Source organism: Anas platyrhynchos, chromosome 3 (genome assembly GCF_047663525.1).
Source record: "Anas platyrhynchos isolate ZD024472 breed Pekin duck chromosome 3, IASCAAS_PekinDuck_T2T, whole genome shotgun sequence".
NCBI lineage: Eukaryota > Metazoa > Chordata > Aves > Anseriformes > Anatidae > Anas > Anas platyrhynchos.
Genome location: NC_092589.1, coordinates 3229411 through 3248772, shown reverse-complemented (window position 1 = coordinate 3248772; position 19362 = coordinate 3229411). Strand labels below are relative to the sequence as shown.

General features: G+C 41.8%; 1 protein-coding gene across 1 annotated transcript in view; it reads right to left on the bottom strand.

Annotated features, from left to right (window-relative positions):
- KIZ (kizuna centrosomal protein) overlaps nucleotides 1-15410 on the bottom strand; it is a 44882-nt gene extending 29472 nt beyond the window's left edge. The window contains exons 1-4 of the mRNA XM_072035193.1: nucleotides 15255-15410; nucleotides 10661-10723; nucleotides 8664-8816; nucleotides 4472-4562 (exon numbers count right to left, since the gene is read on the bottom strand). Coding sequence (XP_071891294.1) covers nucleotides 4472-4562; nucleotides 8664-8816; nucleotides 10661-10723; nucleotides 15255-15334 — 387 coding nt within the window. The 5' untranslated portion in view covers nucleotides 15335-15410. The remainder of the gene's footprint in view (nucleotides 1-4471; nucleotides 4563-8663; nucleotides 8817-10660; nucleotides 10724-15254) is intronic.
- Between the last annotated feature and the right edge of the window lie 3952 nt (nucleotides 15411-19362).

The window sequence follows — 19362 nt, the reverse complement described above, 5'->3', positions numbered from 1 at the left end:
ACACAAGAATTTGCTGTACTATTGCTTTGATACAGAGAAAGCGCTTTTTTGTCCATTTGCTTTCAAAGAAACAGAAGGAGTAGACAAAATACTACAACCAGCAAAAGTGAAGCCCCTTGTGCCTAATACAGGCATTCGTTACTTCACCACATCTGAAACTAAGCACATGTCACCCAGAAAAAGTATTTGTAGAAAAATAATTCTTAAAGACAAGCTAACATAAGCTGATGGGTGTCATCTCCCACGCTGTAGGCATGGTTTCAGCTGCCAGCAAGTTGGAACTTTGTGCACCTTGCTATTGGAACTGCCATAGAGCTGCTGCTGAAATCCCACCGAAGACACAGCTCCTAGCCATTACAACAGCTTCATTTCCTGGGCAACCACCTCCTCCTTTGGTTTAAAGAAAAACCTGTAAAGCTAGAAACCCCACTACCCATTTCCTTTTGTTCTCAAGCACCTGTGAAAGCCGAAAGCCACGTGCCCAAACATCCCGAAGATCAGCACCCTCCTGGTGCCATGCCAGCACTTGTGATGCTGGGGGCTGCCCTTCCCAGCAGCACAGCTCTGGAGATGCTCCCTGGCCTGCTGGGGAGTGGAAGCAACAAGAAGCCAGCTCTACAACACCATGGTGTTATAGGCAACGATGCAGACATGATGACAGGAGACGTGGCTCCAAGGCATCCTCCAGAACACCCCAGTCCCTTGAACGCAGCCATGGCAGCTGGCTGCCCCACCAGCCTCGCAGCGAGGCACCACCACCAATGATCCTCCTTGGCCAAGCCGAACTTTAACACTCAGTGCATCTTAGAACTTTGCTGGTTGTTTTTCCGCTTGTGTCTGGTGCAGCAATACCATCAACAGTTGGACCAAAGTCTGAATGGAGGGGCATCCTTCTCCAAGGAGCAGTAGCAAGAGAAGCTCCTGGACATACAGCACGGCACAGATGGGTCTTTGAGAATGCAGCAGGATAGGGAGGAGTCCCCAGAGACTCTGAAACCTACATCTGTCTTCATTTGTCTATATATCCAGCTTCACTCACGGTATGTTAACAAAATCTTTTTCTTCATTGTCTTCTTTGTGTTCTTTCCCCCATTTAATCCACACCAAACAGGAAGAACTACTGAGCTAACACCAAGTAGATGAAATTCTATTTTCCACAAGAGAACTCGGGCACCAAGTGGAAATATTTCAAATGACACTTTCATCCAAAAACTCTGTTGAACTTGCATAAAATCACTTCCAACAACATAACCACTCTGCTTCTACATTCCAGGGCTTTAATACTTGCTTTTTGCTCTTTGTAAGCTTACCCAGTCAGAGCAATTTAGAAGGAGTGGCTACCACCACCAGAAGGTCACTGACAGTTTATGCAAAGCCAAAATTTGTTACCGTAATGCCCTTGTTCATACTAAGCACGGCTTGCTTTTCAGCCCCAAATCACAGCAAAGCAATTTACAGTCACCTCCATACCTCTCTTCTCTCTCTTGTTGGCTGACCTCTTCCTACCACACAAAGTCAGCTGCCAAACGCAGCTTAAAGGAAACAAAGACATCTTGTCTAGTCTGTGACTGTTTCATTAAAAGGCTCAAATTCCACATAACAAGAAACAGAACAAAAAGCCATGGAGTTATTTTTAAGTAGTAAAGATTTGCTAATGAGATCAAGTTCACAACTTATTCTATCTCCACTACTCTTTGGTTCCTCCTAATTACTTTTGGGGTCTTGGACTTGCTGCTTTAAAATGCAGGTATTCTATGGACTTAACAGCTCCCGAGTTTAGTGTTCCAAAACAAATGCAATTCAGGTACGAGTGCTTCATAGCACTTAGCAGAAGTACATTGCCAACAAGCTCCTTCTTGTTTACAGAATAAAAATCTCTTCGCTGCCTTTGGATTCTCCAAATAACTGCATGACAGATAAGGTTGGCTGAGGTACAACTTTTACCACCAAAAACAAAACAGTAGATAACCTACCTAAAACAGCAAACAGTTATCAGTTACTGAATTTCATGGCACTCAGACAGGAGCTAAGTGAACCCTCTCACAAAGCACACTTATAGCCCTCTTTTCAGTTGTGGAGTGGAGGGAATGCATGCAGGCTCCCCACTTGCTCCTCCACTAACAATCTTTATTATTATTAAAGTGCTTTGAAGAGAACAAAGTCCCTTCCATTAGGCCTTGTAAGAGGGCATGGTCTCTGCTTGGCAGCAGATTACTATGCTCACCTGGTTCAGGGAAGGATGCTTGGGCACTCAAAAGTGTTCCTGGGAGGTACCCTATCCCTAACGTCTAACAGATACCTCATTCCCAAGATGCACAAGTCCAAGGATTTCAAGAAAATGCTTCAAAGTTGAAGTCAGACTTCACTGCACAAAGGTTTCAGAACCCCAAATGGCATAGCTCTTTCAGCCAAGAAGGACCTCTTCAATACAGGAACTCCTTCAACATGTAATGGTGGGCTGCCATTACACTGGGCTTCAAAATAACAGCGTTCAAGTCGTTTCCATGAAGGATCATGGTTTTCTAGATCACTGTTCAGGTATATGATTTATGAGATTAAAGATTCCCATAAAAAAACAAGAGTCCAGAAGTATGCACACCCAGCACCTCAGAGAAGTGCTCAATATTCACATCGGTGCCTTAGGGGCACAGGGATGCTAAGCACCTCTAGAAAATGCATTCTGTTATTGTCCATCTTGGTCTCCAATGCACGTGAGCACATGCTGCACAGAGACTCAGCGCATTGTCCTGCCAATGCCAGTGGGCACCGACACCTGCACAGGAGGGTGAGCTGACATCCACGCTGGCACCGTAACACATTTCTACTGTGAGATTAGGCTGATTTCAAGTGAGGTGAAGGTAGTGGGAAATAAACACAGTCAGGCTGAAAAACATGGAGTTTTAGGAGATCTGAGAGACAGCATATAGACGAGGCAAAACGATGCACAGCCTAGATGAACTTACCTTCACACTTAAGAAGGGAGATAAGGAGAAAAAGGGAATGGGGAAGAAAGTTCACAAACAAGCTTTAATTGTAATTCTGTACAAAGCAGAAAGTACTTGAACTGTCCAAAACATTTTTTTTTTTCTTTTTAAGGTCTAAGTCACTGCAATCCTTTGATGTTCTAGTATTTACGTGGAAACAACTTTTCTATAGGTTAGAAATAGCATCTCCTACACCAACTGCTTTTAATCAAAGAACCCAGTATTCAAAATTAAACTCACCTTTTCACATGTCTGAATTAAAAATCTAATTCACAAACTGCTGGAGGTCTGCTTATATAAGTCAAGGTTGCTCGGGTTCATTGCTCTGTATATTACATTTTAAAGAATGCTCTAAATTCAAGGTTTTTAACTTTTTAATCTATAGGGAAAACTTCCTGTAAACTCAGATTAACGACTGCTAATGCACTGAAGAAAGAAAAACGAAAACCTTCTTCCTACTATAAAAACAAAATAGTGTGGCCTCTGTTTCTTTTCTGATAAGAGTCTTAAATACCAAACATTTAACTGCATAATAACATTTACTGGCAGCCAGGCAGCCTGCTTAGCAGATACATAAAGCAGGTAAAAGGGGAAAAAGTTAATTTCTTGGCTGAATGATTCCATCGGTAGCTATAGGGCAAACTAGAAAGTCTTTTAGTAAAGTAGCAGTTGATTCTTCTATCAATCTGCAGCACACATACTCTTCCAAGGAATGCATTAAATATGAAAATCATATCCCGTTATCATCTGTTTCCAGCTTTCAGCCCAGTAAGCTTTTCTTAATGAATGCTGTAGCCTAAGGGACAAGCATGCTGTTGGCTTTTCTGAATAATGGAGTGATGCTACCATTTTTGCTTATTACAATATCGACTAGCTGAGGGGGTTTCACACATAGTCACAAGTGACTACTCTTGCCAGCATGCTCCAAGTTATTACAAGATGTTTTTAGACATTTCATCTAAAAGAGCTTTACTGCTTTTAGCAAAGAAAACAGCGATGGTCTTGAACTGTATCATTTATATGGAGATAGGAGGAGGGATTAGAAGCCTGCATTACTGCAGATATATAGCAGAATATATTTAAGTATTCCTTGTCAGTCTTTTTGTCTGTTACTTAGATAGGCAATCTCTTTTTGCTTCTTCTGAGAAAAGGTCAAAATGCACAAAACTGTAAATACACTACACAAATCAACATCTGCATTTTTTTTAAATATCATTCATTAAGAATACCATTTGCACATTATAACTTCTGTGCTGAACAAAAAACACCACAAGCATTTAGCTTTCTCCCCCTTTTTAATCAAAATAATTGCACTTTTTACCCAGATTCTTTGCTTCACTCAGGCTCTAAGCAATATTTCACTACAGCTGCCACAACAAAAAATCCCCACAAAGACTGCTTCGCCCTGTCTGCCTCTTAATGCAGCAGCTCAAAGAACATCAGTATAATAAAACACGTTTCACACACACACACACTCTCCGCATTACCTGCTTGTTGTATTCTTCCTCGTCACCTCGTGCTGACAAGCTGCCCTCTTGAAGCGACAACGCACTTTTAATTTCTCTCCCATACCATTCCTAAATGTGGAGAAAAAAAAAAATCCATTACATAAAAATAGAGGAAAAAAAAGCCAACAAACCACAAATCAGTAAATACTGCTTTCCGAATGATACACTTTCATTTGTAGTATCCTGGCAACATTTTTCACTTGTTCTAAGTGAAAGCCAGAAGCCCCCTTTTCTCCTAATTTTTACCACTTACCTGAACAAATGCTATGACTTCTACACAACCTTCAGTAGGTTTTTCACACACATTCATTCATTCACTTAATCTAGAAGTCTACAAAATAGTAGTAATTTGCTAATTCAAATTTATTTAATCACAATTGGTTTTGTAACACTAAAGTATAATTTCTGGTGTATCAAGACAATGACTCCACTGCTTTGGGATTACTTCGGGATTAAGTGAGCTTCAGAATTTTTCTTTTATGTACATCTTACAACTCATTGAGCTCTTATAAGGAAAAATATATGGCAGATGTTATAAAGAGCAGCTCAGCATGAAAAGCAACTTGCTCTAATGTTACTAACAAACTACTGCGTAAAACATTTTCACCTCCACTACATTGTTTAATTGACCAAATGTAATGCATTCGTAGTAGGACTACTGCTTAAAGCCAGGCACATGCAGCACCTATAATTAATCCTATTTGTTAGTAAATGTAAACCCCAATAACAAGTTACATTGGTCCTGAATGAAAACACTTATTCTGCATCAAGTAATATGCATAAAGGTAAATCTTTAGAACAATTAACTTCACCAACCCTGCACTTCATACCAATGGTGTACTCAGCAAGTCTTCTGTCTTCCAGGCAACAGAAGCCTTTCATAAAATTATAAACAACAAAACAACAACTTTTAAGAAACAGAATCTAACCTCACAAGAATTAAATTCAAAAGAAACTCAGATATAACTACCGGATTTTCCTGAAAGCTTGAGTGATTTTACTTCAACTCCCCCAAAATACTTAACAGACTGCAGACAAACACAGGGAGAAAACAAAAAAGAAAACAACAAAATAGCAAATCTTTCAAAAACAAAAACTTTTTTCAGCTACAACACGTAATAACTTGTGTGCATAATTACGATAAAGCACTCTTAAAGGACATTCTCTCTCAAACAAAAAAAAAAAGAAAAAGTAATAATTTCTGTCAGTTGTACTTCCATGCTAGATTAAATGATTACATGCTTCATAATTCTCCACAACAAGGTAGCTTTTCATAATTGTAGTATAAAGAGTATGTAATCTGTGCTTTGTTTAACAGCTCAAAAAAAGCAAGTCTAAGCCAGCAAAAATAAAATGGATGGCACAGAAATACCAAAATGGAAGCAATGAATGGAAACACTGCATGCATATCAGCCCATGGCACAGCTGTGACTCACAAAAATACATTGTAAGAGCCTACCACAGGGGTATGTAGGAGGGTTGCTCAAAAAAAAAATCCCAAACACAACAGGGAAAATCTAGCATCACAAAATACTCCTGACCTCAATCTGCTTTGAAACAAAACAGACTTGCACAGCCACCCCAGGGATAGTCTCTAAACTGTACATCACTAAGCTGAAGCAAAGGAAAGATGTTTCTTCAATGTCACCAGACCCAACAGGCTATAAAAATGACCAGCCATTGACAGGAATATAGCTGTGCGAGGAAGTTATGAATGCAGGTATGCAGCCATGTGATGCTTGCCAGATGATTGGTTTATGAGTGTAAGTCAATTGCCACCATGAGAGAGATCTGTATCTTCAGAGAGCTTCCTCACTTCCAAAGGCAGGGAGAGCAGCTATTAAGCCCCCAGGCACCTGCTCTGTACACTGAAGTCCATGACAACACAAAAGCGACCTTCCAAACTAGAAACATAAGCACAAACCCACCGACATCTCAAAGGGAGCGTTAATTAACATGAACAGTTCTCATCACTCCATCTCAAATGGGATACCGAGGGCATTCCAGAAAAAGCATTAAAAATTACTACAGGCATAAAAATTCCATTTGAAGAGACAAAAGAAAAGATTAGGGCTATTTACTTTAAGATGAGCATTGGAAGGCAGGGTTAATATATTGTGAGTTACAACTAATGGCAGAGTAGTTTGAAGCCAGCTAGTCATTTTGCTTAATACAAAACCAAGATCCTTGATGCAATCAGAGAACTAATTTAAAAACATTATGTTTTTAACTACAGTACAAAGTTAGAGTGTAGGACTTGTTACATTACACTGATGCAGAAAAGCTAATGAAGGGTCTTTGAGTCCTTATAAACATTAGTATCAATAGTTTAGAGGATTTTTGAAAGAACAGATTCACGTTTCAAGTCATACATTTATCTATTGAAAGGAACTTTTCTAAACGAAGAACTGCATTCAAAGGCTTTCTTGTCCTGTGCAGCTAGTGAAAGCCAAACCAGACAGTAAGAAAAAAAATAAAGCACATTGATGCTTCTACATCCCTACTTCAGAGTAAGCTCTAACAATGCTTCCTACTGTTGTTTCCAGAGCATACTATGAGAAAAGCTTAAAGAATATTTTAAATGAAGGTTCACTTGTTTTTAAAACTTCTACATTGCTTCACACTTTTCCTCCCTCCTGCTCCCTGTTTATGTTACAGTCTGGCTCTTTCCTTCTCTTACCTATTTTCAGAAGTGCTCATACCTTTCTTTCCCTATAGTTGCTGTAACTGTAACCCCCCAGATCAGCCAATCCACACCTTTTCTTTCAGCCCTGTATCATTGTCATCCAAAGGTGCTGGTGCGTATTTCTTGAACCCAAACACAGAATTTTTTAAACAACTCCTTTTAAAAGGATCATAGTCTAAGCTCTACTATCTCAGATGAAATTGCATGTGTCCCTGAGTAGGAAAGGGGAAGAAAAAACAATATACTTGGATAAGGTTGTTCCAGTTTTAATTCAAACTGCATTTCAAACAAATAAAAGCCATCACAGCTGAGTTCTAGACAACCACACAGTATCACGTTCGTATCACAAAACAGGGGCTTAGAACACCCCAACTAATTTGTTTCCTCCCCTCTTTTATTCCAGCAAGTTAAAAAAAAGAGTGGCAGAATCACATAAATGTCCCCATAAAATGTTTTCAAAAAACACTGCTTCTCTTCAAAAGCAGATATAAACAAACTTCCCTCCCAGAAAAAAAGATTTGATTTTTCAGCCCCCCAAAATTTGACTCCATATATAAATGGCATGAGCACAAGCCATTTCTTTGAATCTGAGATCATTTCCAATCTATATCACTTTGTAATATCCCAAATATTTCAGTTACTTCAGTGAAGTAACACAAAATAGTAACATCTCAATTACTCAAGGTGATGAAAACTCCCTGGGTTTTAATTTACCAGCCCAGAGAAAAAGTTAAATTTTACAGCTCTGAAGGCAAATGAATCAAACATATGTACACATAAAACCATTGAAAGCAAAGACCTAAGTGATTCAACAGGACTGCCTAGTAATAGAACTGACTGCAAACTCATTTTAGATATGCTTTAGTCCAAATAGTTCCAACACAGTAATTTGTTTTAACAGAAGTCACTTACTCTTACACCTTTTTTTTTGGTGAAGAAAGTGCAATAGGTAGAGACAAGCCTAGCTATGCCTGCTTAGGGCAATCACGTCAGCAGAATTAAAAACATGTCCTGAAACAGCTTCAGTGAAATAGGTTGTGGCTTTTTAGGTGATAGAAAGCCTTAGTAAAATATAATCTTAATAAAAAAGTTTATGAAAATATTACAACTCTAGTCCTCTTCTTGTCCTAACCTAGACCTGCTGTTTTATTACCACTGTAACTCCAAACATGATACAATCCATCTTCACAATTTTTTGATGTCAATTCTCCCTCACTTCCAAGAAACTCATAAGGACACTGGCCTGTAGTACAGGCCAAAGGTACAGTTCTGTGAGGTGCTACTGACTATCTCTGCAGCTACTGTTGTGTCTACCACCTCATTTACTAGTATCGTTTGGGTTTATTTCAAATCTGCTTTAAGCACTCAAACATGGCATGAAGTTTCACCAGCCTGGATGTGCAAAATACACAGACAGAACCTATTCAGCAACCCCTGTAGTAATGACAAGCACTAATGCAGTAAGTCTTCTAGAAAGTTACTTCCATCTTCTGAATTAGCTCCGAACTTGAAGTTTTCATATGAGCTTCAAACTGGTTCAATTCCTTTAAAATGGCCTGGTTTCGCAGCAGAGCTCTTTTTTGTCGTTCGTCTATTTCTTCCAAGTATTTTTTCAGCTTCATGTACTTTAGTTTTATTCTGCAAGAGAAAGAAGAAGAAGAACATGTACTTAAGGAGTATGAAATTAAAACAAACATTTCTATTACAACCACTTTTCTTCAGGCACATACATACTAACATTTATGTAGGAGCTGCCCAACTGTCCAAAGCTACATTATATAACAGTGACGTCCTTTTGGTTGTATAACTTAAGGTTTAAAAAGGATTTTTGGTTTGGTGCTCAAAAAGATAAACACATTTCAAAAATTTCATAAGTTTGTTTGGAACGGGTTATGCTTTGAATTAACACGCATGTCTAAAATGAAAACTGTATTTAGAAGAACATGTTCTGCAAGTCCAGCATACTGTGAACTAAGGCTGTGGTTTCACAGTTGCTTTAAATCAACCTAAATCCATGCTGCCACCAGAAGGGGCATCTCACTCCAGGCCCTTCTTTCTTTTTTGTGCCAATACGATATACTATACACACATGGCAAATTAAGCCAAGAGCAATCCAACTGAAAATCCGTTTGAAGTCTCCCTCACCCATCGAAAAAACACAGATTCACTTTCAGACAGACCTATTTTTTTTTGTCTGATTAAAAGGCAGCTGGACAAGTATTAGTGTTAAAGGGAACACATGAACCAAGGGCAGACAGGATCTCATCTGTTTAGGGCTCAACCTGCCTATAGGTCAGCTTAAATTGGTTGTGAAATTGCAACCTAACTCCCCCCAAAGTGCCAATATTTTGACAGACACTCCAGTTCAAGTTCTGTTGGATTAAAATAAATCAAATTAAAAGTGAAAAAGTACACGTGCATGTTTCCACACCTCTTGAGGTATTTTTTCTTCAAGATAATCTCGATTTTCTACTCTGAAGTCCCTCTTTCAGAAGAAGAGTCTCCAAGGGATTTGGCCATGATTGCACCTAGCCCTCAGTCACTTGAACTAAAATTGAAGAGTCACCTCTCTGGCTTTACAAAACACAGCTAAGAAAACAAACACTACAGAGACAAGAATGCCTAAAAATCTGCTCCTCTCTGGAACCCACGTGCCGTTCCTGGCAAGCTAAGAGACTTCCACCCATGCAGACACCACATTCCAGATCCTCTTCTGGAAGGGAGGCTTCTACAGTCAATTTCAAATAAACAACACATGCTTTTCATGCTATTTTATGTTAAGAACAGATTTATGGCAAAGTTCTTCCCAAACTCAAAAAAACAAAAAACAAGAACAAAACATAGAACTACATAGGGTATAAGAAAGCTAGGATCTTTCGATACTCATATGCTCACTGGAAGGCCACCAATTCTGGAATCTGTTCCCCTCCATTCTAACTTGCTCAGGGCAGGAATTTCACAGTTCAAATATAAAAAGGAGATAAAAAGCGAGAAGCTTTGTTCATAAGAGAAGCAAACACACTGAACTTAACAGGTAATTTGGTTATTGGTAGCAAGTTCAAATCATTTGGTCTTCCTCAATAAGGCTGTCAGTAGCAATGCTTATAACCTCATGCATGTTATACATGTATATAACAATATCAGTAGGACAAGAGAATGCAAACACAGAAATCTGAACACTTGTTTAATATACACGGCCAGAGTAACAAGTGTTTGTTTGGTTTTTTAACCTCCACCCTCCTTAAAAAAAAAAAAGGACAAAAACTGTACGTGCATTTCACATTAAATAGTTAACGCAGAAACAACCCAGGGAGCTAGGATTAGAACCCAGAATATCTTGTAGTACCTTCCTAAAAGTTTAAGGACATTCTAAGACCCTAGAACCATTACAAAATCAACAAGATAACATTCTAAAAGCATCCTGTGATACTGTAGTCTTTGTAACTAAAAAAGTCTATAAGGTTTTTTTTAAATAAACTTACAGGTATGCATCAGATTTTTTGTATTCCACCAGTTTTCTTTCCAATTCCAGCCTTCTGGTTTCACTAGAAGAAAGCAAACAAAAATATTTCATAATTTAAATTCTCAAAGCGCAAGAAGTCAACATTATACAGAGCATATACTTCTCAGAGAATGGAACACATTTCTCCTACAGATTGGTAGTCTTATGTCTTGATCTGCCAGCCAACCTTGTCACAAAAAAAAAAGTTCTTACTTCTCCCTCTGCTCTTCAGTGGAAGAAGAGCTAGGTTGTTTTAAAGGGAGGGCAACAAAGAGATGACAACGCGTAAACACGTATGTATCCATTTAAACCCCAACAGCACAGCCAAAAAGACTCCTGCACAGTTAAAGTTCCTATTTCAAGTCCTTTCTCCAGCAGCCTCTGGAGATGCTCCAAGCACTGAGATCCTCTCACCCAGTCCGAGTCGCTCAACAAACCACTTTCAATGCAGGAAGTATTTAGCTTAATTTCCTCAAACAGGCAGTATTTCACATAATAGTTTTTAACTTAAAATCAGCTACATATTTCAGACTCATGCATTAAGATCAAATACATCTAGAGATACACTAGCATTACCTGCTGGAACTACTACAGGGTAACAGATAAATGTAACAAAAAAAAAATCTTATGGTTGTTAAAACGCTGTGGGGACATCCGTATCTGCCAAAAGCAGTGCAATGGTATAGGTCCATGGGGAAATTCATACTGCTTTAAAACAAACTCCATGCCTGACCCACAACATAATTCAGATACCCATTTTCAGAAGGAGTAGGACAGAATAACGGTGGTAATATTAGTTAATGACTACGAACTGTTTCTGAAAAGGAGCAACTACCCCATCAGTAAAAAACAACTGATGAGACAAGGGCTTCCAGTAGGCACATACTACAAATCCTGCAACAATCAAAGCAAGCACCTTAAGTTGTTCATTAAAAATAATCACCAGCTTTTACTAGCTATGAAGGCCGCATATGCGAGAGCACTGCGGGCAAATATGTGAGATTGCATGCAGCCATATGACTACGCATGCTTTTCCATGCACCCATGCACCCCCCTACAAACGTGCATGTCACAGCCACACATATTTGCCTCCTCCCAGTTGCCCTGCACAGAGGAAAGCAAGGAAATCCTTCCTGCTTCTTAAGTCTGCAAGATCAAGGCATACATTTTATCCATCTTATCCTGCCACTGTCTGAAACAAGATTACGTTTTCATGTCATGTATGCAATTTAAAAGCCACGCTTCATCTGGGATCTCATCCTTTCAATTTCCTTTTACATGATGGACAGCTAAGCAAAAGCAGATTTCAAGATCTTGTTTTTACACTTCTAGAAGTAATTTTCATGACTCGATGAAGAACACTGTGATATCCTGATGGATGTAAGAGCCAACAGATGCGAACAGCCATTGGCTCCAATCCTGTTTCTCATCCTCCGATACCACAGGTTGCACAGCACATCTCACTCCTTGGTTCCTGAAAGATCATTTCTTTTCTACCAGCGTCCCACTTGCTAGTCAGTGCTACAGATGTTTAGGTAGCACCTGAGTATATAAATAAGGTCTTCTCTAGAGGGAAGACAAAGTATAAAAACCATCAGGTATGAGCCTCACAGCATCTGACTACCATCATTAGACGCCTGAAATGGTCACTGTAACACCTGGGGTGTTTTGCAGCACACCTCTGTCCAAGACATGATTTAGAAGCCATTCAAAACTATTTTGTTTGGTAGCCCAGATTCCAACAAAGTTCTAGTGCAGTTTCTTAGTGTCAGTGGCAGAAGTGAAGCTTGAAGCAATACAGAGACTATTTTGACCACTCCATTACTATATCACCTCCCTTTTTACCTGAAAAATAAAGCTCTCAGCCTGAAGCTTCTATTTGCATCAGGTTAAAGCACTGCAAACAGCCAGTTATAAACTTTATTCTTAAATAGGCAAAAATAGAACACTTCAGGACTTTGTAAGGATCCAGGTGGCTTTTTCAAACAACCCTGAATCTTCAGTCTGCAGAGAAAGCGTGTTTCTTTGGGATTTGAAAGCAGAATTAAATTCCCTGTTCAACCACAAGCTCCGTCTAATCTCTGGCATTTCACCAGGCATCGACCTGTAGTGATATCTGATCCTTCACCTCCTATTCAAAGCAGCAGGACCTGCCTCAATATTTCTTGAGATACCGGGCCCTGGTCTCTTTGTGCTTCAGTACTGCATCTATAATATAGGAATAACAGTACTACTGTGGTGACACCCTGTTGAGAAAAGTACAGAGAAAATTGTGAAGCACTTAGATACAATGCAAGCTTTCCATAGAAGTAAGAAATGTAATTTTTACAGTTGTTTTTCTACACCAGTCTTACATTAAACCAACTGTTTAGCACTGAGCTGTATCCAACAGCCTAGCCTGGTACCTGGACAGCCTGCTCAGGGTATACCAGTAGGTATCATGTAAGGCTTTGACCAGAAAGACAAAACAAGCTTATTAACCAACTACAGCATTCAGCCCACTTCTGTAAAAGATGCAAGCAAGCATGCAAAAGAGAAACAAAGAGTTGTGTTTGCAGGTAGTCAGTTTCCTTCAGAACAGCACAAGCTAGCTTTCTCAGGGAGGAAGAAAGGTGACACAGACTCAGTAAGAGCAGCAGCCACTTCACTACTCGAACCCTGGAGAAACACGATGCTCAACGCCTCCTGCATGCAAATCCAATCCCCTGGACAGGTTCGAGTGGGCCTGTTCAACACCACCTTCTACAAACACATGTAACCGATACCAGCAAATATTTTGGAAGCTAATAAACCTGTTTTACACTCTCTGCTCAGGACTTGTCAGTATTTGCACATGTTTACAGCAAGTCACCCGTAGCATGAGGCATCTGGCCTCACTGTTTGAGAAGGATGCTAATTTCAAAGTTAGTCACGGTGTTAAGTACAGCACTTAACTAAATAATTTATCTACTTCATCTCAAACACTGCCTCTCTCACCAGCAATAGTAAATGCTGAGTAATCACAACACGGTCAGTTCTGTAATTAAACACCAAAGTAAACGCTCCGCCCCAGTTCATTTGTTACCTTCGACACCCAATATCTAACTGTCCATAATTTTGCATACAGACACCACTGACCTGTCTACAGAGACCTATGCCCGCAGTACTGTTTATATCTTGACTGGACTAAGTACCAGCATTACGAAATAAAATTCAGCAAATAAAGTCTAGGATAGTTATGTTTTTTGCACAAGACTAGTTTGCACAAGGCTAATTTCTCAGACACTTTAAAACTCAGGTATTTAGACGGGGAAAAAAAAGAAGAGATGAAAACAGGAAGAAAAGAAATATTCACAAGAGCTCCCTCCAAGCTCACCAACAGACAGGTGGGAGACACAACCAAGCAGCAGCTTCCTCCACCACATGCAAGCTCTTGCATATATGGCTCCTTAGCCATGGCCTCCTGCTTGCTTAAACTGAAGAGCTCAAAGCAGGACTGCAATCTGGAGTGAAACAGCTATTGGGCACTTCAGGTCTCAAAAGAGGTGACTTGAAATTGGATCAGTGCAGAATTTCCAAGGTGGGACTTAAAAAACTGAAGTGATCCAGTGATTTTACTAAACATCTTATACTTTTTTATGTTAAAGAAATGTTTAGATATAAATTATCACTTTACCTGTGAAATTCCAGAAAGGCAACTGGCTTTGCAGCACCATTGCCAAAGGCAACCCTTCAAACTCCCCAGATAGCAGCATACAACTTATTTACCTGGATCTGGGATAAACGGTTACACATTTGTCAACACCATCAATACAATCTTTTTTCTTTTTTTAATATATATGTTAAAGCACAGACACTTCAAGCATGCCAGAAAAGCTCTGTTTATTATCACAACATTTGTCAGCTGGGTCTGCAAAGGAAGCACAGTTCACGCGATCACGCTGCCTGCCTGTAATCCCCTGCCTGCAATGTCTCCTGAACCTCCTGGCGTAAGCTAACGAGACGGAGGAGCTGGTGCCTGAGATGCAGCCTGTTCCTGGTGCTTTCGGAAGAGCTGGTGAGGGGCAGCCCACACGCACAGCATGGCACCTGATGACAGAGACGGGACCTGATGCAGAGAGGTGGCCGGCGTGGCCCAGAGCCTCAGGGGGCACAAGGCACCCCTGCTCCTGGCGTGGGGAGAGCTGCACGCAGACACAGCGCTCACAGCAGCCTGCAGGCTCGGGCACTGGGATTTCAACCTGCTCCCCTCCTTCACTTTCTGATGCCGTGGTCTGGACACGCTGCCTTCCCTGTCAAGAACCTACAACTTCTGTAACTTCTCGACAATAAAAAGCCACCACCGCGTTGTATATACATGTATCCTCCCCCATTTTCTTCCCCCATACAAAGCCATTCCTGTTTTGTTTCCCATGGGCCTTCCGGACCCGAACAGGACTCCAGCGAAGCCGCCCGCAGCGTTTCTGCCCAGGCGCTACCGCAGCGCCGGACCCGCACGCCCCGGTGCCCATCACCGCTCACAAGCGGCTCCCAGCCCCTGCGGCGGGCAGCAACCGGGGTCCCCGGCAGGCCCTGCCTGGCCCGCCCCCCCTCACCTGTCGCGGAGGCGCCGCAGGAGGCCGCCGGTACCGCAGCCGGGACCGGGGCCGGGGCCGCGTCCCGCCCCCCGCCTCATGCCGCGCTGTTTACGGCCGTGGCCAACGCGACGCCTCCCGCCCTGCCCCGCGCCGCCACGCCCCGGAAGGTCCCGCCGCGCGTTGCCATGGCCACGGGGCCTGGCGGCGCGCGGGAGGGCCGGGAGCGGCGGCCGGGCCCCAGGCCCGAGGGAGCACGGGGGGGGGGGGGGGGCACGGCAAACAGCCGGGTGGCACGGCTCCCCGCCGTGAAAACAGCAGGCTGGAGCCTCACGTGGTGTGTGCATGCCTCTGTGCACATAAATACAGAATCACAGAATTTCTAGGTTGGAAGAGACCTCAAGATCATCGAGTCCAACCTCTGACCTAACACTAACAGTCCCCACTAAACCATATCACTGAGCTCTACATCTAAACGTCTTTTAAAGACCTCCAGGGATGGTGACTCCACCACTTCCCTGGGCAGCCCGTTCCCATGCCTAACAACCTTTTCGGTAAAGAAGTTTTTCCTAACATCCAACCTAAACCTCCCCTGGCACAACTTAAGCCCATTCCCCTCGTCCTGTCACCAGGCACATGGGAGAATAGACCAACCCCCACCTCGCTGCAGCCTCCTTTAAGGTACTTGTAGACGGCGATAAGGTCGCCCCTGAGCCTCCTCTTCTCCAGGCTGAATAAGCCCAGCTCCCTCAGCTGCTCCTCGTAGGACTTGTTCTCCAGGCCCTTCACCAGCTTTGTCGCCCTTCTCTGGACTCTTTTGAGCACCTCCATGTCCTTCTTGTAGCGAGGGGCCCAACGTGTGTGTACGTAGATACATATGTATACACGTATGTACATAAATGCATATCCATAGGTATACATGTGTACATAAATATATATACATATGTATACACACACGTACGTAAATACATACAGATATGTATACCTGTCTGTCCATAAATATGTACACATGCATATACGTACACATTACATGTGGGTAAGCAGCCATTGTGCTTGCCCCTATGGCAAGGAGACGCCTGAGGCACTGCTGCCTGCAGAGCTGTGCCTGAGCTGCTCCCAGACCCGGCAATGCTACATCGGGGATCGCAGCAAGCGGACCCACAGCGAGCTGTCCCACAGCAAGAGATGTCCCCACGGCGAGAGGTATCCCCCTGGTGAGAGCTGTCCTTGGGGCAAGGCAGGGCTCGAGGGAAGCACCCGTGCACCCAGAACAGGGTCATGAACAGTGTGCAGACCTAGCAAGGGCCTGAGGCACTTTGTTGAGGGAAATCTGCAGCGTGACCTTTGGGACAACAGGGGACTGGAGATTTACACTATTTATTCCCAAATTATTACTTACACTGTTAATTTGTCATGAAATCTGTTAATTCAATGATTACTACAGCTGTTCAAATGGTTGTAGTGCAGAGTCAAGTCTCCAGGCTGCCATCTTTTTTATAACCTTGAGGTAGTAATCTCCATGTCTCAGCCCCCCTCAGAAAAATCCAGAATTTTTCTGAAAAATAGAGACTTTGCAAGGTGCTAGGACATAAATCCAAAAATAACTGGGAGCTGCTGAACACTTACAGTAAAAGGGGCCATGGTGATGTACCAATACCAATGCTAATGCATTAATCATGTGAGGAGTGGGTATTGGAAGACAGGGAATTTCCAAGACTTTAAAAACGTTAAAACCAGTAAGGCAAGCATACTATCTGGGGCACAGTGAGTCTAAAATCCTAACATACACAGAGAAAATATGACAGCTTTGTTTGTACTCCCTTTAACAGTTTGCTTTATTGAGTTTATGGTACACAGGAAAAAAAATGCAAATGGCCAATTTCCATTTGTATAGAAACCAAACATTTCAATAAAATTCACGATTGCTCCTTCTCTGAATCGTGACCTTGTCCAGTTGGCACAGCTGTTTTCAGACATGTTTTCAGACAAAACTCTGTTGGTCAATGGAAAAAGTCACACCACCTTCAGTGAGCACTGGGGCAGTCGAGACAAGCCCCACATTCAGATCTCCAGCATAAACAAAGTGGGAAAGAAAAACACATTTTTTAATTTTCAGATAAAAAATTAGATCCCTTTGAAATGAAGTTGTGAACCCAGTGCTTAAATTCACCAATAAAGATGGTTCCTCCCATACTGAGAGGGTATTTGAATTTAAGGCGAAGCAATGCTACATCAATGGACAAAATTGTGTGTAGCTAGAAAATGTTTAAGCATAATTAGAGCAGCAATCAGTATACGGTTTGTACAGGATCATCATCATAATTACCCTTCATTAGAACTTCTGCCCAACAACAGGGACATGAAAGAATCAGTTTCACTTGCAGGGTAATACTGCCATGACTGAGGGCATCACTGGGGCCCTGGAAGAGAGACGCTACACTAGTTGTGCAGGGTTCACACACTCCAGAGCCTCAGGAGTAGCTTCAGATTCCAGCAGCGGTGACCTTGTCCCATGGATTGGGTCCTCTACCAGGTTTTGAGCCTGTGTGGCTCCATTCACCTGCATCCTCAAACTGGGATAACCAAATTAAATGTAAAGCAAAAAGCTTTGCTGCAGTGATGCAGTGGTACTTAACAGTTCCTAAATTAGCTTCTGTCACTTGAATAACCATAGCTGCTGTCTGGCTTAGCCTTTGCATATCTATTATAAATAAATGGCTCAATAAGATATGGAAGGCTTTAGCTCATGTAAGAGCCTGCCTACTCACGAAAATACACATGCAAAGGATTTGCAGATTTGGGAGCCTTTATTATTGAATTCTCATAAGATGCACTCATAGTAAAAGATCTACTGTTCTTTCTCACTCTTCTATTTACTGAAAGCAAGTACATGTTATTGAGACCTCTGTGGCAGCACAATTTCACATCTTAACAAGAGCTGAGAGGCAGAATCTAGGTCTGACCTTGCCTAAATTTCCAAAGTTGGACATTTTTACCTGGATTGTGGCTTCGTAGCTCAGGTCCAGGTCCATCAGTGACTGCCATTCCCTTTACAAATGTGTAGGGAAAAAGAACGGAGCTTTGACACCGCAGCTGCAGAGATAGCCCCACTCCTTGAGCGACTGCAACGCATTGATGCCATGGGAGCAAGCCATAGGTCTGCTCACAGACTTCCCACCTGAGTGCTGGCCATGCCAGCTGGAAGCCACCCCGGCTCAGTCACCGCTTCTCAGTGCGGGGACCCAACGAGATGGAGTGGTGTGTCTCCCTGATTGCCTTGCTCAAAATCAGGTGAGGAAGTTCAGACTGTGAGCATCACCCATTTCACCTCATTTTGGTGATTTTGTCTGGTGCCAGGCAGAGGGCACTCTGTGAAGGTCTCTACAAATGGCCCTAGTGCAAAGCTAGCTGTGGGATCCTACCCCCGGCTAGCCCAACTGTTCATAGTACTGAAACATCTCCCCAGCCTTTGTACCAGCATGATGTTCCTGCTCAGTCATGGGGACAGATAAAATGGAAATAACAAGGTTTGCATCATTTTTATTTTATTTTATTTTTCTGAGCATCTCTCAGATGAACTCTCCTTGCTAATATCTACATCAAAATAAATAGTCTCCCCTTTGACACTAAGGTGAGACACTAAAAACTTGTTATTTCCAAATGTCAGACGTGAAACACCCTCTATCAGTCTGACATATTTTGAATGCATCACTGATTGTCAGTGCAGAAAACTGTCAAATGCTACCTGGCATTTGAACAAGAAAACACTTACATACACTACATTTTTGTTATTTTTCAAAACAGGCAAAGAATTTGGTTTTGTTAAGCCTGTACCCGTGACATACCAGGTTTGGTTCTGGAAGACTAAACTGCTTTTGAAAATATTTGTGCTTGCTAAAATAATATCAAAACTTTCAAACACTTATATTGCTGAAACTATGAACGCGTATTATATTTACATACTGAACATTTTTATACCCAATTTAAGATTTGCAAGTCTCGGTTCAAAGAAACTGATGTCCACCTGATGGCTCAGCTCAGGAAGAGAGATCTGTAGGACTACACAGTTTATTCATCTCACGAACCATGCCAACACTGGTGATATTTTAATCGTGAAACCAAGCAAACA